The 18,925-nt window shown below is 38.2% G+C and overlaps 2 protein-coding genes across 2 annotated transcripts; one reads left to right on the top strand and one right to left on the bottom strand.

Annotated features, from left to right (window-relative positions):
* Positions 1 to 36: 36 nt before the first annotated feature.
* On the top strand, positions 37 to 9,352 carry CCDC43 (coiled-coil domain containing 43). The gene is made up of 5 exons (XM_057715044.1): positions 37 to 294; positions 4,329 to 4,416; positions 5,794 to 5,929; positions 7,275 to 7,333; positions 7,745 to 9,352. Exons 1-5 carry the CDS (start codon positions 91 to 93, stop codon positions 7,930 to 7,932), a joined length of 675 nt encoding a protein of 224 aa, XP_057571027.1. The 5' UTR covers positions 37 to 90; the 3' UTR covers positions 7,933 to 9,352.
* A 2,653-nt stretch (positions 9,353 to 12,005) lies between these two features.
* MEIOC (meiosis specific with coiled-coil domain) lies at positions 12,006 to 18,141 on the bottom strand. Its single transcript, XM_057715045.1, has 4 exons — positions 16,291 to 18,141; positions 15,290 to 15,424; positions 12,665 to 12,845; positions 12,006 to 12,235 (listed from the first exon to the last, which is right to left on the bottom strand). Exons 1-4 carry the CDS (start codon positions 18,124 to 18,126, stop codon positions 12,006 to 12,008), a joined length of 2,382 nt encoding a protein of 793 aa, XP_057571028.1. The 5' UTR covers positions 18,127 to 18,141.
* Between the last annotated feature and the right edge of the window lie 784 nt (positions 18,142 to 18,925).

The following is an 18,925-nucleotide window of genomic DNA, read 5'->3' as shown; positions in this document are numbered from 1 at the left end:
TCCTCTCTGAGCATGCGCAGTGGGCCTACGGCGCGGCCCGTCAGGCACTGCGGTAGGCGCCCTGGGAGCTGTCAGGGCCCTGGCCCCAAGATGGCGGCGCCCAGCGCAGTGGCCGCTGCTGCCTCTGGCGAGACCGATGGAGGGGGCAGCGGCTTTGAATCGTGGCTGGACGGACGGTTGGAGGCTCTGGGAGTGGACCGAGCCGTTTATGGCGCCTACATCCTGGGTGTCCTGCAGGAGGAGGAGGAAGAAGAGAAGCTGGACGCTCTGCAGGGTATCCTTTCTGCTTTCCTGGTGAGAAGCCCAGACACATTCCTTTAGCCTCTTGCCGGCCCCTGTTAGTACTTCGTATCCCCTTTCCTCTACCTGGTGTCCCAGAGGATTAGTGGTCCCACTTGGTCACCTGGGAGAGGAATACTCTTCTGAGCTCTGGGCCTCGGGGGTGAGCCCTGGGCCTCGGGGGTAGGGGGTTGCTGCCCATGCCAAGGTTTGGGGAGTTGGAAGGTTGCAGGTGCATAGAGAGGAAAGGTTTTTCCTTATTCCTGAGGACGAGGCCCTCTCAGATGCCTGTGGGTGAGCTGGGCGAGTATTCTTCCAAAGGCGTTGAAATGTCTAAATGAGTTTTATCATAAATGTCTAAAAACCAATTTCATTCCCACCCGTTGACAGTGTTCACGGGGGGAATTAAGTGCTTTGGGATGTTTGTGCCCTTTAAGAGGAAGTGCCCCTGACAAAAGCCTGCAGCAAGTACCCTCTCGGTGTCCTGTTTTGGAGATAGGAGTCCAAAAAAGGTCAGTTTAGGCGGTAGAGGTCTTTTCACGCCTAGGCAGAACGGAAGCAAATTTTGTGCTTGATCTTTTACTGTATTTGGAAATGCAGTAGTCATTGTGGGGAGTAGGTGGGGGAATAAGAGAGATCAAAGTTTTAAAGAAGAGAGATAAACTTGGTACTTAGCCTCTTAGAAGCAGATTCAAGAACTCAGAAATGTGTGCTTTAAACTGTGTTTAACTAGTAAGTCATCAAGACGTTCACTTTTCCAGCCTGATCATTTCTCCTGCCTTCATCTCTACTTACAGTTACTTGGTGAAAGTGCAGTTCATTGATTGGTCACATGGTTGAAATGTAAAACTAGTGCAGCTGTCCCAAGGCCTCCTGGCAAGGGTCCCCTTTTAGTTCCAGAACCTGCTCTGGTGAGATTGACCTATAAATGGGAGAGCTTTAAAACACAGCTTGTGATGCAGCTCATAAGTTGAGTGGAAATACGACACAGTGGAATAAATTCTTTTCTTGAACCTTTACAATGCAGATCGTAGAGGGAAAGAGTAGGAGGCAAGCAATTTAAGTTGCTTTTAATAAAGTTTCCCACTGGGAAGTTTCTAAAGACTCCATGAGGGACTTCCCTGGTGGCGCAGTGAATAAGACTCCGTGCTGTCAATGCAGGGGGCCCGGGTTCTATCCCTGGTCAGGGAACTAGATCCCACATTCATGTTGTGACTAAGAGTTTGGATGCTGCAACTAAGGAGACCGCGAGCTGCAACTAAGGAGACCGCGAGCTGCAACTAAGACGCGGTGCAACCAAATAAATACATAAATAAAAATAAAGACTTCATGAAAAAGAAGTTGAGGTAACCTGGGTACTCATTGGTACCAGCTCCTTGACCTGTTCTTTTCACTGTATTGTTACTTAGAACTGGATGTCTGCTGATAAAGGCAGGCATGAATTTGCCTTAGACTGCTGACAGTCTCTTGGTAGAAGAGTTATCTAGATCAGATTTGGTTCTTTGTATCCCTCTCTTGTTTGCATAAACTGCAGAAGACAAACTCATTTTTAAGGTGGCTTCCCTCCCTCCCTTTGCCCAATTCACACACCATGCTTAATTTTCTCATAGTTTTCCCAACCCCTTCTATGTAGAAAATAATTTGGGGAAGAATTGACCGGGAAAACGATATGGGGAGGCAGGGGTCCTGTTCTTGAAACAGCTAAGGAGCAACCTTATAGGGCAGCAAGGCCAATACTGTGGTATAGACCAAACACATCAATCAGCACTGCTTACTGTCTGTCAGTCAATTGGGCTGCATATAAAAGCTCCCGACTGTTGTACCAAATCCCATTCTAGGGAAAAACAACAGGCATAGCTAAATCAATCACCATATTGGGTGAGGGTTCAATATTAGGAATTAAGAAGTTTGTCAGCAACAATTTGAGGTAAGATTCAAGAACGGTATATATAGTCGGGAGCAAATGACAGTAAACAAAAGCTTTCTGTCATCCTTCTCTTTCTTTTTATTTTTTAAATTAATTTTTATTGGAGTGTAGTTGATATACAATGTGTTAGTTTCTGCTGTACAGCAAAGTGAATCAGTTATACATATACATATATCCACTCTTTTTTAGATTCTGTTTTCATATAGCTCATTACAGAGTATTGAGTAGAGTTCTCTGTGCTGTACGGTAGGTTCTTATTATGTATTCATCCTTCTCTTTATTCCTTCTAATTGCACTTGTGCTGATTGATGGATTCATCAGATTTTTATTGATGGAGTACTTTCTGCTGGGCACTGCCCTAAGTGCTTGGGGTACTTCAGGGAACAACACAGACAGAAATCCCTGCCCTCAAGGCGTTATATTCCAGTAAGGAAGAACATAATCTGTAAATTATAGAGTATGTTGGAAAATGATTAGTGCTAGGAAAAAGGGAGCATTGTAAGATGATTGGGAGTAGAATGGAGAGGTGAGCGATTTTAAGTAGGGTCATTACATTAAGTAGGATGTTACATTTTTTTTCTTCCAGTTATATTGAGATATAATTGACATACAGCACTATGTAAGTTTAAGATGTGCAGTATAATAATTTGACTTACATACATCATGAAATGATTATCAAAATGAGTATAATGAACAGGATATTACGTTTTGTGGCAGCCGTTTATATACCAGCCTTCTAAATTGTAGGTGTCATGAGGCTAGGGACCATGTCTCACTCATCTCTTAGCACTCACCTTAATGCCTTGAACATGGCAGGAACCATCTGGATGAATAAATGAACAAATGGAGGAACGAGCTACTTTGGTCTGGGTGAGGAGACTGGAGGAATAAACCACCTCATCCTCCAAGAGTGGCCTTTCTCTTTTGCCTCTCCGTTCCTTTCCCTACCCTTTTTTCTTTTCCTCTCCCTTCGCTTTTCCTGCTGGGGATCTGTGCAAGACAGGAACTCTGGACCAGAGAAGTTCAGTATGTCTAGCATGTGTGCTAAAAGGATGCAGGGTAGAGGTTGGAATCCTTAATTGGCTACAAATAAGGATATCCACAGTAAGTCTGTGTTCTGCCTCTCCTCACTTTTCTCTGAGGGATGGTGTAATATAATGGTTGAGACCACTGGCTAGAAGCCAGACTACTTGGATTCAAATCCTGTTTAATCTGCTCATTAGTTGTTTTGGGCAAATTACTTAACCTTTGTGCCTCGGTTTCCTCATCTCTAAATTGAGAGTGCTTCTTGGGATTGTTTTAAGAACTGAGAGTTCTTATGTATCTAGAACAGCACCTGGCACATTAGGAAATGTGAACACTGACAGCTCATCCTGAGGGGTAGAACGTGAAGATGGTGAAGGTGGCTATAATGAAGATGGAGGGAAATACCAATATTTGTTGAAATGCCTGTTCTTTGCCCAAGGGTGTAGGCCCTTTATACACATTCATCCTCGCTAAAATCATGGGAAGATGTGAAGCTCGGAAAAGTTAACAAACTGGCTTGTAGATCTGGGATTTGAATTGAAGTCTGACATCAAAGCCAACGTCCTTTTTGTTCATACCATGCTAAAGGAGGAAGATTGGTTGGCATGCGAATATGTCTGCTTGTGTAAAATGAACAGAGGGATGGTTGGACAGGAGACCATCTAATCACTTAACTTCTCTTTACTGTGGATTGGCAAGCTTGTGGATATGTACCAGCAAGAAAGTTGATAAACCTTGGAGAATGTACTGGGTTGAGTAGCAGATTTCATAGGAAGATTTCATAGAGGGGAGTTTTGACTCAAGCAACAGGTTTTTGCTCCAAAAGGAGAAGGGCTGCCTTGAGTTGGTGAGAATCCTTTCCTTCCGAGCTTGGCAGAATGGAGTGGGTGCTCTTGACCTAGCAGATGTGGCTTCTGGGACTCACACACATGGTCACAGGCTGTGTTCCAAGCCTCAGAAGGGAAACTCTATTCTGTGGCTCCCAAACCCTCCCTGTGATTTCTTCTTATCACCAGCAGGGGGAGCTCTGCCATCTGCGTAGACTTTGTTTCCTTGAGGGCTCTCAGGAAATTAATTGGTCTACTTTTTCAACCAGGAAGAAGATTCCCTCCTTAACATCTGCAAGGAGATTGTGGAACGATGGTCGGAAACTCAGAATGTTGTCACCAAAGTGAAAAAAGAAGGTAGAGTTGGAGTTTTTATGTCTAACCTCCAACAGCCTTTACTGTACAACTGTTAGGGAGAGAGTTTTTAGTTTTCTCTACTGGATACTCATTTGCCCTAAGATAAATTAAACTGGCAAGCACATAGCAGCTTACTTTAACTTTTTAACTGAACGTTGATTTTCTTTTCTTTTACATTTTCCCACTTCAGCTGACCATGACTATCTTCATTGTGGTTTTTGCTTTTTTCTTTTTCATTCCTCTTTCCACTCCCCCTTGTAGATTTGCTCTGCAGGTATAAGGTCAACTATATTTTCCCACCGTTTTCCATATTCTCATTTCGTAACACAAACTGGTCTTTTGCTTTATTCAGTTAAACCCTCCACCCTTTAAAATGAAAGAGATGTTACCATTAGGATGACAAATCAGCCGCAGAAAACTCAAAACATAAATCCAAACTTGAATAGAATGTATTCTAAGCTATCTACATGTTGCTTCTCAGTCATGGCTGTACACTAGAATCGCTTGCTCTGTGTTTAAAAGTGCCATCAGGTGTCCTAAGGCGAGCTCAGGGAGGACAGAAACCTCCATGCAGCAGAAGGGCAAAAGCTCGCTTGATCTTGATATTCAGTATAAATACAGACTGTGAAAGCGGGGCCTTACGATCCTTCTGACCTTTAGGGTTTTAAGCAGGTATCAGAAAAGTTACCACAGGGATAACTGGCTTGTGGGAGGGGGAGAAAAAAAAGAATAAATAAATGAATGAGTGAATGAGTGAGTGCCTGGGCAGCACCATGGACCGATTATTTAAACCTCTTTGGCGTAGGGACCCAGGCATTGCTATTGTTTTGAAAGCTCCTGCAGATGATTCAAATATGCAGCCAGGCATGAGAATCACTGCTTGACACCCTTGCCTCCTTTCTTTGAGAATGGAGAAGTTAATAGATGCTTCTATTTTAAAATAATCTAAGAATTTCACCTGGCATAATTATCAACATACAGTAGACCAGCTTAAGTTGATGCTAGATTCCTTCTTTGGTTTCTGGGTTCAGAGGAGAGAAAGTTGCATGTTGGAGGCTTGATTTTCTAGGGTTCTAATGCAGTGCTTTTCAACTTTTTTTTTTTTTAAAGCAGCAGAACTTCAATATATAAAACAAGTAAAAGCAGGGCTGCTCTGATTGAAGATGGATACGAGACCTAAAGCCTGGCCTGCATGGCCTTTCCTTGCCTTTCTCATTGGCCCCCAGGGCACCTCCTTTGTACCCCAGGGCTCTAAGGAGTCAGCAGATGCCAATGCCTCTACTCCAAGCAGTGCCCGGGTGGACTAGTGGTTCGGTGAGCGTGTTTCCTCTCACATACAACCGTGTTGTCCCTCCCTTCCCTCCCACCACCTCCCAGATGAGGTCCAGGCCATTGCCACCCTCATTGAGAAGCAGGCACAGATTGTGGTGAAGCCCAGGATGGTGTCAGAAGAGGAGAAGCAGAGGAAAGCTGCGCTCCTGGCCCAGTATGCTGATGTGACAGACGAAGAGGAATATCCTTTCTGGAGTCTCAGCGCCATTCCCTGAGGCTTGAGCCAAAAGCCTTTGCTGGTTTACAGTGAGCTCTGGGATGTTGCCAGTCCCCCCTGTATGGCTTAATTTTCTCCTCTAAAGTGGCAGTGATCTATAGCCCTTTGTGGGCATGAGGAATGATGTTGGAATGGTTGATGGTGGACTTACATTTTTAAGACACAATACATATGTTCCTGAAAATGTCAGTGTGAAACAAATAATGCCTGGATGGACCATTGTTATTGTGTTTCCAGAAAATAAGCTCTAGCTATGTTTCTTTATATTTGTATAATACCTTTCTATGAAGTACAGTGTTACATGTATAATCCATCTTTATATTTTTTCACGGTTGATAAGGAAACTGAGGCACTAAGAGATGAATGGGTGATCAGAGACAATTATAGAACTAATAGCAAAACCAGGACTAGAACCTGGATTTGAATTTGGATTCCCAAATTTGAAGCAGTTGCATTTGAATATATATATATTTTTAATATTCCAGTGATCACATAATTAATAAAAAGTGAGACTGAACCCCCGAAGTGAGACTGAACCCCCGAAGTGAGACTGAACCCCTCAAAGGAACACCAGAATAAACCTGGAATTCAAATGGGGACTGTGTAAAAAGAAAGCATTGCTGGTAGGAGCAGATTTGGTTCTGAATCTGAAATTTGTTTAGGGAATGCTTAGCTTACTGAGCCTGCTTGAATGGAGTGGATATCGTACCAGAAACATCAGCTGTCTAATCACTAGTTTAGGAAAGAATTCTTAGGTTCTTTGGGGCAAACTTCTCTTCTAGTTTTCCCTCATGACTTTTCTTGCCAGATTCGCAGAGCTGGAGTTCAACTACAAAATCTCATTTCTTGGGCTAGAAAAGAAGGTTTTAAGCAGTGGTTCTCCTGGAGGACTTGTTAAAATAGATTACTGGGCCTTATGCCCCAGAGTTTTGGATTTAGTATATCCAGAGTGGGGCCCAAGAATGTGCATTTCTCACAAGTTCTCGGGGAGTTCTGGGAACCACACTTTGAGAACCACGGTTTTTGAGCTCATCTCGCCATCCCCTGGATCCCAGGTCATGTGGCAGTCCACCCAGACCAGCTTCAGTTTCTTTTCAGCCTCTAACAGATAAGGATCTTACAGAAGCTCTGAGCAGTTTTCCCCAAGTTGAGACTTCCAAAGATGATGCTCCTGGGTCCGTCATACCCCTGAGAGAGTCCTCCCATTCAGCGTGCTTTTCCTACCCATCAGCTTAGTCACTATTTTCTGATGTTGGGTTGGGATGTGCTAAACTTTGTTTTCCATCTGACTTTCCTTAACATCACTCACCGAAGCAGATGAGAAGGATGATTCAGGTGCCACCACAATGAGCCTTGGTTCTGACAAATGTATCCTTCTCTGTGTCCATCCCCATGTGTTTCTCCATAGAACCTACTTGTATTTTTATTTTACTGTCATTGCTGGGGGCTCCATTTACCTCCAAGAACACATGGATACTATACAATATTCTGCCAGTGAATGATATGAGTACTTATTCTAGAATGAAATTTCGTTTTCATAAAATACTTGACATTCAGATTTAGATAAGTCTGAATGAGATTTTTATTCTGATTTTTTACTAATGGTAGTTTTAGGATTTCCCATTAGATCAAAGATAAACATAAGGGTTTTTTTTTTTAAGACTAGGGATAGGTAGAGTATTCCAGACTCAGCATGTTGAGAGACGACAGCAAGAATAAGGAGAGAGTGGTAGTTGGGACCTGTGTGACCTGGACCCTCATCCCTTAACTCACCTGTAGCTCTGTTTCGAAATACCAATGTGGAAGATGTCCTCAATGCCCGAAAACTGGAGCGAGACTCGCTTCGGGATGAGTCCCAAAGGAAGAAGGAACAGGACAAGCTGCAGAGGGAGAGGGACAAACTAGCCAAGCAGGAGCGCAAGGAAAAGGAAAAGAAAAGGACACAAAGAGGAGAGCGAAAGCGATAACCTTGGTTCCCTCTATCCTTTCTCCTCATGAACTTGGTCAAAGGGAGAACTGGTTGTGTACTTGTGTATTTAAGAGAAATGAGAAAACATTGCAGTGGTTTCCGAAGGCATTTCCCCTTTTGTTTACATGGTCAAAAGGAAAATCACAAACACTTCTAATTACAAAATGTGCCATGTCTCTGCGGTGTTGGGTAATCAGATTATTGTAGTTAATGTCTGTACCAAAGACCTGGAATGGGGGCAACCTTTGTATTTTAACACTTAAGTCCTGTATTCCTTTTGGCCACTTTAAAAAGTCTTCCCTCACTTTGGATAAACAGCAGGAATAGTACGAAAGCTGACAGTTTTTGTCCTGAAGGAGCAGAATCGTGACAACTCCTTTCCTGAGATGAAATGAGTGTCAGTTGCTTCAGAAGTAGTATTCACCTCTAAATGTATTGTTTTATGGCTCCAATAGCAAGCTAATGAAGAGCCCTACCTGGATCCAGACTGTATGTTACATAGCAACAAACTAGGAAAATGAGAAGTTATTTGGTGGATGTTATACATTTGAGATTTTTTAAAAGTTTCAGCCTATGATGGTAGGAAACAAAGTGTCTTTTAATGAGATGGTTATATATTTTTTGTCATCTAGGCTGTGATTTTAAGAAGGATGAGTCAGTATTGAGTGCAAGGGTATCACTGTTAGCTAGATTCATTTTCTATAATCATGAGTTCTCTTGAGTAGAGATTTTAATCCTGATCTGCCCTAAAACATATAAGGACCTGATAATTACAGGTTTAGAGAAACCCTTTTAAGGAAGAAATGCTGGAAATCTCTGCTAACACAAAGATATTTAAGAGTGTGCATAGTAGGTGCTCATCAAATTTATTGAATGAGTGAGTGAAACGGAAAAACTGCTTGGGAGAGTCAAAATTGAGCAGGAACTCTCCTCCATGTCTACTTTTGTCATAGGCCACATTTGGTTGTAAATAGGCCTTTCTCTGCTTCAGGCAGCAGACTGTCAAGAAGCCTGAAGACAGCCATTTCTCTGTCAAGACAGAAAGCAGATATTTTATACCAGGGGTGGGCAAACAACTGCCAGCAACCAAATTTGGCCCAGTCTGTTTTTGTATGGTGCAGGCTAACAATGGATTTTACATTTTTAAAGCGTTGTAAAAGAAAGAATATGTGACAGAGACCTTATATGACCTTTAAAGCCTAAAATATTTATTTACTACCTGGCCCTTCGGAGAAAATGTTTGCTGACCTCTGTTTTATACCATTAACTATGAGATTAGCAAAATTTTTTACCTTTCTGCAGAAGGTAAAAAGCATGGTTAAGGAAACAATGTGTCACCTCTATAAACTCCTATAACCGTGGCATTGCAAAATTTTTGAAAGATAATCACCTTTTTAAAAAATAAACTATTTAAATCACTGTCTTCTGATTTATTCTGATTCCTTCCAGCTGGAAGTGAATTCTGTGTGGATAGTCACTTAGAAATGGGTTTGAATTTTACTTATGTTTTGATTAGCCCACTAATTTCTTCTGCTAGTAGAGCCTCTTCCTGGAACCCATAAATTCTCTGCCTCAGTTTTCCTTTCTATGAGGTTGGATATTAGGAGATGAGAAAGATTACCTTTTTTTTTGAACAGTCAGAGATTGGCTTTGAAGTTTCTGAAGTACTGCTGGAGTCTTAGTTTTGCATGTGGCTGTGGCTACAGAGAGCATATGAGAGAGCCTATTTTAAATTAATAACCCTTATTTTGGATTTTTGGTTTGTTCTCACCTTGATTTTGGTCTCTGAAGCAGAGTCAGGTTATATTTATAGACCCCTCAAGGGTTCTAATTTCAATCTGTTATAACAATAGGCAATTCTTTCTTCTGGGACTCTGTTAGATAGGTTATAGTTAAGTATACATTTGAATTAATGTTTAAACAGAAAAAAAGGATCAGCTCATCAGGCTTTGAGTAAAGCTATCCATGTAACTCAGGTGCCAATAAATCCTTTATGTCTAAAATACTCAATATTGCAAATGGCAAATTTTGAACAACCACGTTTTCTATGGTATGATTGACATTTTAGGCCGAATTTGGTATTTCAGTCATAACATTAATTCCCACCCTCTAAAACAGGTTGTAATTCAAAGTACAGTGCATATTAACCATCCCTTAGAGGGTATACACTAGAAAGGGACAACCAACTAATTTGAGTTACCCAAAGTGTGACTTGATTAACAGAATTTTAAAGAATTTTTGTGTTTGTTTTTTGTTACTGGACTAGTGTTTCATTTCTGACCACTGTCATGTAAAAGTTTCCCCAGAATTTTTATCCTGGTTTGCCTGGATTAGCACAAAGGCAGAACAAAAATTTCTTATTTCAAGTAGGTCAGGTTAGGTCTAAGGATATCTGAATGGCATTGGTTTATTATCTACCAACATTATTTTTGTGTTAATGATGAAATTTAAAACTTAGCATCAGTTCTTATCAGTTAAATGAAATTTAATTGGTTTCCTGGCACGAGTGACTCTTAATGTTAGAAACTAATACAAACATGTAAAGAAATGAAACTATTTTCAACAAAGTAATTTATTTATTTTTCCTGAGAGACTAAATTCAGTACAATATTTGTTTTCATAACATCCAACATATATCAAACTTAACCATTTTCTATGCAGTGACTGTGGTGGGATGATCTATTTTATTTGACTACCCTCAATGTAATTCATTTGGGTAGTTCTAAGGCACTTCAGTGATCAAAATGTTTCTCCCTACAGTTACTCCTGCATTCTCAATCAGTTTCTTCTGCACATCATCTAAAGAAAATCTATGTGGTGTGATTACACTCTTTTTGTTTTGTTTTTTTTTTAATACCAGGATTTCTAAAACTAGGAAAAACACCAACATTTAAAACATTAGTGTTTCTAGTCAAGGATAGTTCAATTAAATTTCATCAGTACATTATATTATAGTTTAACTCATGCTAGAAATGTTAAAACCCAAGATCTTCTGAGTCACATAATACCAACATTTCATATTAATGAATAAATTACTTGGGTTCCATACAAAGATATTAAGTGATGAGAAACAGAAAAAGCCAAGCTTTAAAGAGCTCTTTTAAAAAAACACAGAAGCAAACTAATGAACACAACTACACAAAATATATACTAACCAAATGCAAACTAAACTAGTTAAAGATTAACCTTAAAAAAATACATTTTAGAACTTCCTGATACCCTCATAAAAGACAGCAAAACTAAGGGTATTAAAACAATAGTCATTATTTTAGTTACTGTGCATCAAGTCTAAAAGATTCAGATAAAGGAAATGTTTTGTTTTTGATTCAATTAAAATACTTTAAAACTAGAAATATTTAATAATTGATAGTATAATTAAATTTTAAAGAATATACACAAATGATTTGAACAGGTTTTATATTCAGTAACTTGCACTGGCACTTTTATCCCTAATTTAGGAGAATCAGATGCACTTCCCTCCATATACTTAGGCACTAAGATTTCAAATTTATAAATATGGTAGTATTTTAAATATTAAATTTTTACATGAATATTGGGTTCATCCTTGTTTTCCTTTGTTCCCTAGGTATTATCCAGTTTTGTAAGGAAAACACTTTTATATCACAATCAAAACTTGTCTTGGTTACTAGACTGTAGCCATAATCTGGTTACAGTCACTTAGATTCATTATTTGGAATTATACTTACTAAGGCAGACCTAAATGAAACTTTTCTAGAAGAATTTCACATTTGCATTTACCTGCACTGCAGAATGAGTTTCAGCAATATTTTAGCTGTTAGGAAATATTTAATCTACTTAAACTTGTTATCTTTGACTACCCAGGCACCCCCAGAGTAGACAATTTTACCTTTGAGTTCACTTTAAACTACATCTGATTCATTCCAAATAGAAGATTTTTAAATAGAAGTTAGACTTCATTAAGGTATTAACTTTAAATCTGAAAGAAAATTAATGTAATGAAATTTTCAAGTTTGACAAGTTCATTAATATTTTTTAGCATGTCTTGATACATCTACTTATCAGCTTTTTATTCTTTCTGCTGGCATTTCCTTAATGTTTGTTTGCTTCACCTCTCTGGTTCATTGGATTGCTACTATTTAGGCTCTCATGGACTTTATCTTCACAGTTTACTATATCTTGTAAAGCCTTTTCCACATGTGCTTGGCCAGCTGTACAGGCTGTTTTTGGTAAGGTCATCTGCAGTGCACACCACAGGGTAGTGCGTGCTTTCCGAGTAGCCACACACATCTCTTTAATTGCTGAAGCAAGGGCAAAAACATCTGTAAAGGAAATATCTGGGGTCAGTTCATATTAGATGCCATTTAAGTACCCCTTAACTCGTATAAAACCCAGTGTTGTCCTATTAAATGATCAAACATTACTTGTTATAAAAGGATGGCTAGTCACTGAGCTAACCAAAGAATCTGACTTAATATTTAAAAGTGTTGATGCTTATTTCTGACTTGTATGACCATAATGGTGCTTTGAGTAGAACACAGATTTTAACAGGGTTATTATAATTAAATGGGTAATATTAGCAAAATAGATCTAAGTACTTTTGGAGTAAATTATTTGGGCACCATTTAACAGTTTATTCTTTAGATAAGTGTAAATGTTAGAAATTCAACCTTTTAACTTCAGAATCTGATTTTATTAATATTCAAATCATCTCAGTGCCTTATCAACAGAATATGCATTAATGTTTGTACCTCTGTCATCTTGGCATCTAGGAACCCCTTGCCTTTGCCGATTTGAAGCATTAACAATTTCGTCCTTTCTACGTGACTGTACAATGTGAATGGACTCCAGGTGTCTATCAAGAGCTGTAGAGATATTGGCATGAAGGGGAGAGCTTCGAAGCCGTTCCATTTTGCCCAGTAAAGTCACAACCTGAGGGAAACATTTTAAATTTTGATGGGGCATGTAACCACACTGCCCTGTCATTAACTTAAAATAAATCTTCAGTGAAGCTGAATAGAGATGAGAGCAATAATATTCATTCAATAAATAAGTGAATGCTTCCTATGTCCTGACACCATGCTGGGGAAAACAAAGATGGAAAGTCAGTTTTTTGTACCTACTTGTATATGTTAATTCTGAAAGGTTTAAGGGTAGTCAGTTACTGGGAATAAGCAACAATGAAAAAGTCAAACATTCAAATATTTCCATGTTATTAACAGTAAGTGCAAATATAAGGTTGGACATTCTTTTTGGCAAATAAGAAAACAGCCTGCAAACAGAGCATTATTAGGAGTTACTGTAATTAAAAGGAAGAAAAAATTGAGCTGAAAGGGAAAAGTCCTAGACTGATTAATCTTGACCTCAGCAGTTCCTTTCTGGGCCTCCAAAATTCTCCTTTTGGAAATCAGAAATAATACTGGCTAGTGGTAGTTTTAAAGAATCCATAATCCAGGAAATACCAATTTAAATTTATGCTGAACTAATACAAAATAAATCCTGTAATTGTCAAAACTGCTAAGGAAAATTAGGAAGTTGCAATCTTCTGGTTAATTAAGCTTAAAAAAGGGCACAGTGTATCAATAAGGGTAGTATGTTTCATAGCTGTATATGCCTAACTTGTTTCAAATTCTAAACTTGGAGGATATAAGGAAAGAACTTTTTGAGTAAGTAGGATTTGAACATCAAATAAATACAATAATTGCCTTTGGGAGCTAAATGATTTAAAATTCACATAAGAACTTGGTGTTTAGTGATTATGGAAAGAGTAGAAAAGTACCTCTCAATTAATAAGCACCTGAATGAATGCCTCTAACCTCACACTCCTATCAAGTTTCTTTGGAATAAGTCTGCCAGTTCAAGCCCATGGAGAAAACACAAGTGTACAGGTATTAAATATTTTCCTCCCAATTGTACAACCAGCCAGATTCTTGAGGGGAAAATAAGACAACAAAAAAGAATACCATAGAAAAAACTCCAGTGAACTACAAATTAAATATTTTTAAAATAAGAATCATTTTGAATAAACAATAAGTGCAAAGAAATAAATTTACACAAATGATTTTTAATAAACTTTTAAAAGTTTTTTTTTTTCAGAATTCTACAAAACCAGCAAACTAGAAAGTAGTACATGTAAAAATATTTTTGCCCTTTGGGTATTACTGGTCTAATGTTGCTAAATACAGATAAAATTATAACAGCTATAAACATAACCTTCTAAATTAGGGTGAAGCCTAGGTAAGGCTGGAAAAAGTGTATTTCTTAATATCCACAGTTAGCAATCCTTTGATTTATTGCCTAGAAATGTATTACTGAGAAAAAGGAATTTTAACTTATAACATTTTAAGAAAAAAAATAGACCTAAGTTTTTGTAACATTTGGCTATAACCCATGTCAGTATCTGACTATACCACTGATAAATTCCAGTGTACAGATTTACAAATGTGATTAAAAATTACAACTGACTGAGGCTGAAAGCTAGGTAAAATCAATCTTTTTCCATTGAAGTAGTTCATATCTGTATTTTAAAGACAGCATGGTATAAGTAAGAAACTAATGTTCAATAAAATGAGACTCTGTTGTGTTGATTCTTCTACTTCCTAAAATGGCTTTATTCAATCACAGAAGCAACCTGTTTCACTGTATGCTTTTTCCTAAGAATTGTTATCAAATTTTATTTGGAAAACAGTTTTTAAGAGAGGAAGATCAAAAAGAAAAAAACTTTAAACCCTACTCTATTAAAGTTGCTTAGAAAACTACAAAGGAGATAACAGGAATAATCATTCTTAACATCCAGATTTTTTACAATATTTGATTTGAAGTGATATATTACTTTTCCAAAACAAGGCTATTTTATAAAATTATGCATACCTACATACTTCAGTTTATTAATAATTAATACATTGCTGGATATACTTAATGTTTGTTAAATAACTCAAGAGCACAGGGTTAAGAAAATGAAATATGGTAATTTCCTATTAATTGACTATCTTATATAATGTGAGTATAGCTTGCTCATGAAGCCAGAAAAACAAATATTTGTGACTAAGAAATGGGACTTTCCCTATAAGTAATATTCAAAATGGTTTTTGCTTTAAAAAATTTCTTTCTGTTGAGAATTAGTTCCATTGCTAATTTGGGTTTCTTGAAGAAGAACCACTTAGATTACTAAACCTACTATTTCAATGAGCGAGTGGGGCTAGTTTCCCTTTCCTAAATAACTAATAGTTCTAGGTCCAAACGTGGAAAAGAATTCATTTCAGAGAGTTACACATAAATGTGATTTAAAAATCTTTCAGAACTCTAACTTGCTGATGCATTTTAACATTTTATTAAGCAATTTAAAAAATCTGCTATTGGATATTTTCACAGCTTACTCTGGCTTGTTCTCGAAGTTCGTCCACAATTAAGCGATCAACTCTAGATGGGTTGGAGGTCAGCCTTGGAATCGGAGTATTATTAGTACTGGATACTTTTTTCCCTGGATAAATCTTGGCAAGGGCCAATTCAGTCTGTAAAAAAATTATATAACGTTTAGATGCTAAATTTTCTAAATATGATTCAATCATGAATAATATTTGTCATAGGCCTGAGAACTAAATTGAAAATTACTCCTTTAGGGCTTCCCTAGTGGTGCAGTGGTTAGGAATCCGCCTGGTAATGCAGGGGACACGGGTTCGAGCCCTGGTCCGAGAAGATCCCACATGCTGTGGAGCAACTAAGCCCCTGCGCCACAACTACGGAGCCCATGTGCCACAATTACTGAAGCCCACATGCCTACAGGCTGTGCTCTGCAACAAGAGAAGCCACTGAAATGAGAAGCCTGTGCACTGCAACAAAGAGTAGCCCCCACTCCCCACAACTATAGAAAGCCTGTGTGCAGCAACGAAGACCCAACAAAGCCAATAAAATAAATTTATAAAAAGAAAAAAAAAAGAAAATTACTCCTTTAGATAAAAATTCTGTTTTGGTATCAAAAGGAAACAAAAAAAAAAAAAAAAAAAAAAAGGCAACAAATACAAACCACAGTACCACAGTACTTTTCTGTCACACTTAATGCATAAATTACCTAAATACTCCAATAGTTTAATACTTAGAAAATTCAAAGAAATAAACTTTTAACCCATTAAGGAAAAAGTCTACCTAACAGGCAAGATAAACTTTAAAATAAAAATTTTTTAAACCCCAAACATTTTTAGTCTCTCGGTTACCTAATTAATTCTCTATAGTCAAGAAGTTAAATACTACACATTATAGAAAAATTAAACTTAAAAATAAGGCAAGTATTCTTTCTTAAACTACACTAAGGTAAACAAAATGAAGATTTTTGGGAAAGGGGATATAGTTTGTTACACCTAAATGGATAGTTTTGTGTTACCTTTTTTCTTTCCTTTTCTAATGCTCTCCATTGTTCATAGCACTCTTCTAGACGAATATGAAGCTCACTGGCTGATCCACTACGGGTTTTAATTGGTCTTTGAAATCCAAAAGTTGGCACGAAACCAGAAAAGGAATTATCACCATACATCATATCATTAAAATACGGGTATAAATGGCTTAAGTCATCATAAGAAAACAAATCATAGGAATCCAACAGTGGAACAACTGAATGGCCAAATGGGTGGGTGGACCTTAGGGGAAACCCATTTGAACCAAGTTGTTGAAAACTCTGATTATGCCTTACATCTCCCATCATATAATTATTAGAAAAGCATGATGCCTGTGTGCGATTCACACGGCTATTAGTATTGTTGTCTCCACTTCCCTGTCTGTGGCTATTAAAATGACCCTGTGACTCCAACAGATCTTGATATGTATTTTGAGATAAGCCATCTAAATGCTTTGGCCCTTCCTCAGGATCATAATGTCCACTCTGGGGCTTAGCTTGAAAATGATGTTTGTTTACATTTCCAATGATCCCATACTGCTGAGCTGAATAGTTATCACAAAATCCATTTGGCTGCTTTATTTTTTTATTGGTAACAGAGTCAAAGAGATTTTCTTCTCCAGTCTTTGTTAGTCCTTCCATGTGATTGACAGTTTGAATTCTTTCTGCACCATTGTAACCGAAATCAAAACTAGAAAATGCTGAAGGGTTTTCTTGGCAATACTTCTGAAATAAACTGCTATTTGGAGTTAAATTTGTAGATGATAGTTGGGGGAAATCTGAAGAATGGTTAGGACCTTTTGAAGCTGCACTTAAATGAGTATTTAATTTCATCAAGTTACCTTGATTTCGATAAGGAACAGGAGTGTTATTTTTTGTTTGGACATTCATCCAAGTTGGTCTGTTTAAGTAGATACCTCCTGAAGATGTTGCTGAGTTTGCTAGTAAATTCACTGATTTAAAATACTCAGAATTTGGGGGGTCAGGTTTAGTAAACTGTTGCTTTTCTGTGACATTAGCAAAATCATTATTAGCTGGATAAGCTGTGTGAGGTTTTAGTCCATATTCTGATTTTAAGCCAAAATCAGCAGTAAATGCTGCTTCCTTTGCAAACTGTTTTTCTGTCAGATGTGGTGTAGTTTTTGGAAATGTGAAATTCTGGTCAGGTATTGCCTCCTCCATTTTTTTCTGATTTGCTGGTTTAACCTGAAATAATTTTGTGTAGGTGTCTGCTTCTACAGTTGGTGTTTCAGGTGTGCCACTGGCTAATTTTTTACTATCCTGGACACTAGAATTCGAACACTTATTCAGCTTAGCCTTATTAGGATGAGCATATTCTGGGTATCTACAGTAATCTGCATTTTCATTGTATCTATTAAATTGGGAAAGAAACATCTCTGCCCTCTTTTGCTGTAATGGTGCTTCAAGACCTTTAGCACATATTTTCTCTCTTCCATAAGAGTAAGTATCAACTCCAGATTCTTTCATGATGTCAGATAGACCAGTCTGTGGTGTAAAACAGTTTTTGATAAATGGATATTCTTGAAATGTTGTCTTAGCTGTATCATTTGTCTGAATATTGTAACAGTTAGAATGATCACTTCGTGAGTGGTACATCCATTGTTCTTCAAGGTCTAAACCAGTAAATCCATGATAAAGTTCATCTATTTTTTGTTGTGGTATGAGATTACTATTATGCAGGTACTGCTTTTCCACTGCTGACACAGATTCACCAGTATAAAACGCTTGCTGAGAGATGGCTGTATCTATTGACCTTTTGGTTTCTGTTAAGAGGTCATGGTGATCTGCAAATCTGCTTGTGTTCATTGGCCAAACTGACTTTAAATTGGAGGAGCAGGTCCTAGAACGAGTAAATATACTTAATTACAATTTAGGTTTTAAAAGTCTGTATTTCCTTAGTGGAGAAGGTAGGAAAGGCTTTCAAAAACATTTATATTGCCCCACCTCACCATTCTCTAATCCTTTCCAACTCTGCCTCATAAACTGCCATTACATCCAAATAACTTTCTATTGCCTGAAATGTGCTATATGCTACATAAATATGCATTTTAATCTTAATATGTCTTCACTATACTTTCCCAAGAGACATAAACTAAGGCCTGAGGCTGGTGACTGCATGGTCTTACATGCATTGTTTATATATACTAAGTAGAAACCAAAGTAAGTTTTTCCTTTAAGTTACTATAGGATACAAAAAAGTGTTGTTTTTTTTAATATTTATTTTTTAATTTTATCTATTTGGCTGCACAGGGTCTTAGTTGCAGCACTCAGGATCTTTGTTGCAGCATGCAGGCTCCTTAGTTGCGGCATGTGGACTCTTAGTTGTGGCATGCATGTGGGCTCTAGTTTCCTGACCAGGGATCGAACCTGGGCCCCCTGCATTGGGAGCACAGAATCTTAGCCACTGAACCACGGGAAGTCCCAATACAAAAGTACTGCTGACTACAATTTTTTTAAATTAAAAAAGATGTGCTGGAACTTCCCTGGTGGGCCAGTGACTAAGACTCCGTGGTCCCAATGCAGGGGGCCTGGGTTCCATCACTGGTCAGGGAACTAGATCCCACATGCCGCAACTAAGAGTTCACATGCCACAACTAAAGACCCA

The sequence above is a fragment of the Hippopotamus amphibius genome, chromosome 17 (genome assembly GCF_030028045.1).
Source record: "Hippopotamus amphibius kiboko isolate mHipAmp2 chromosome 17, mHipAmp2.hap2, whole genome shotgun sequence".
Lineage (NCBI taxonomy): Eukaryota > Metazoa > Chordata > Mammalia > Artiodactyla > Hippopotamidae > Hippopotamus > Hippopotamus amphibius.
Note: the sequence above shows the minus strand (reverse complement) of the source record. Positions and strands in the feature narration are given on the sequence as shown.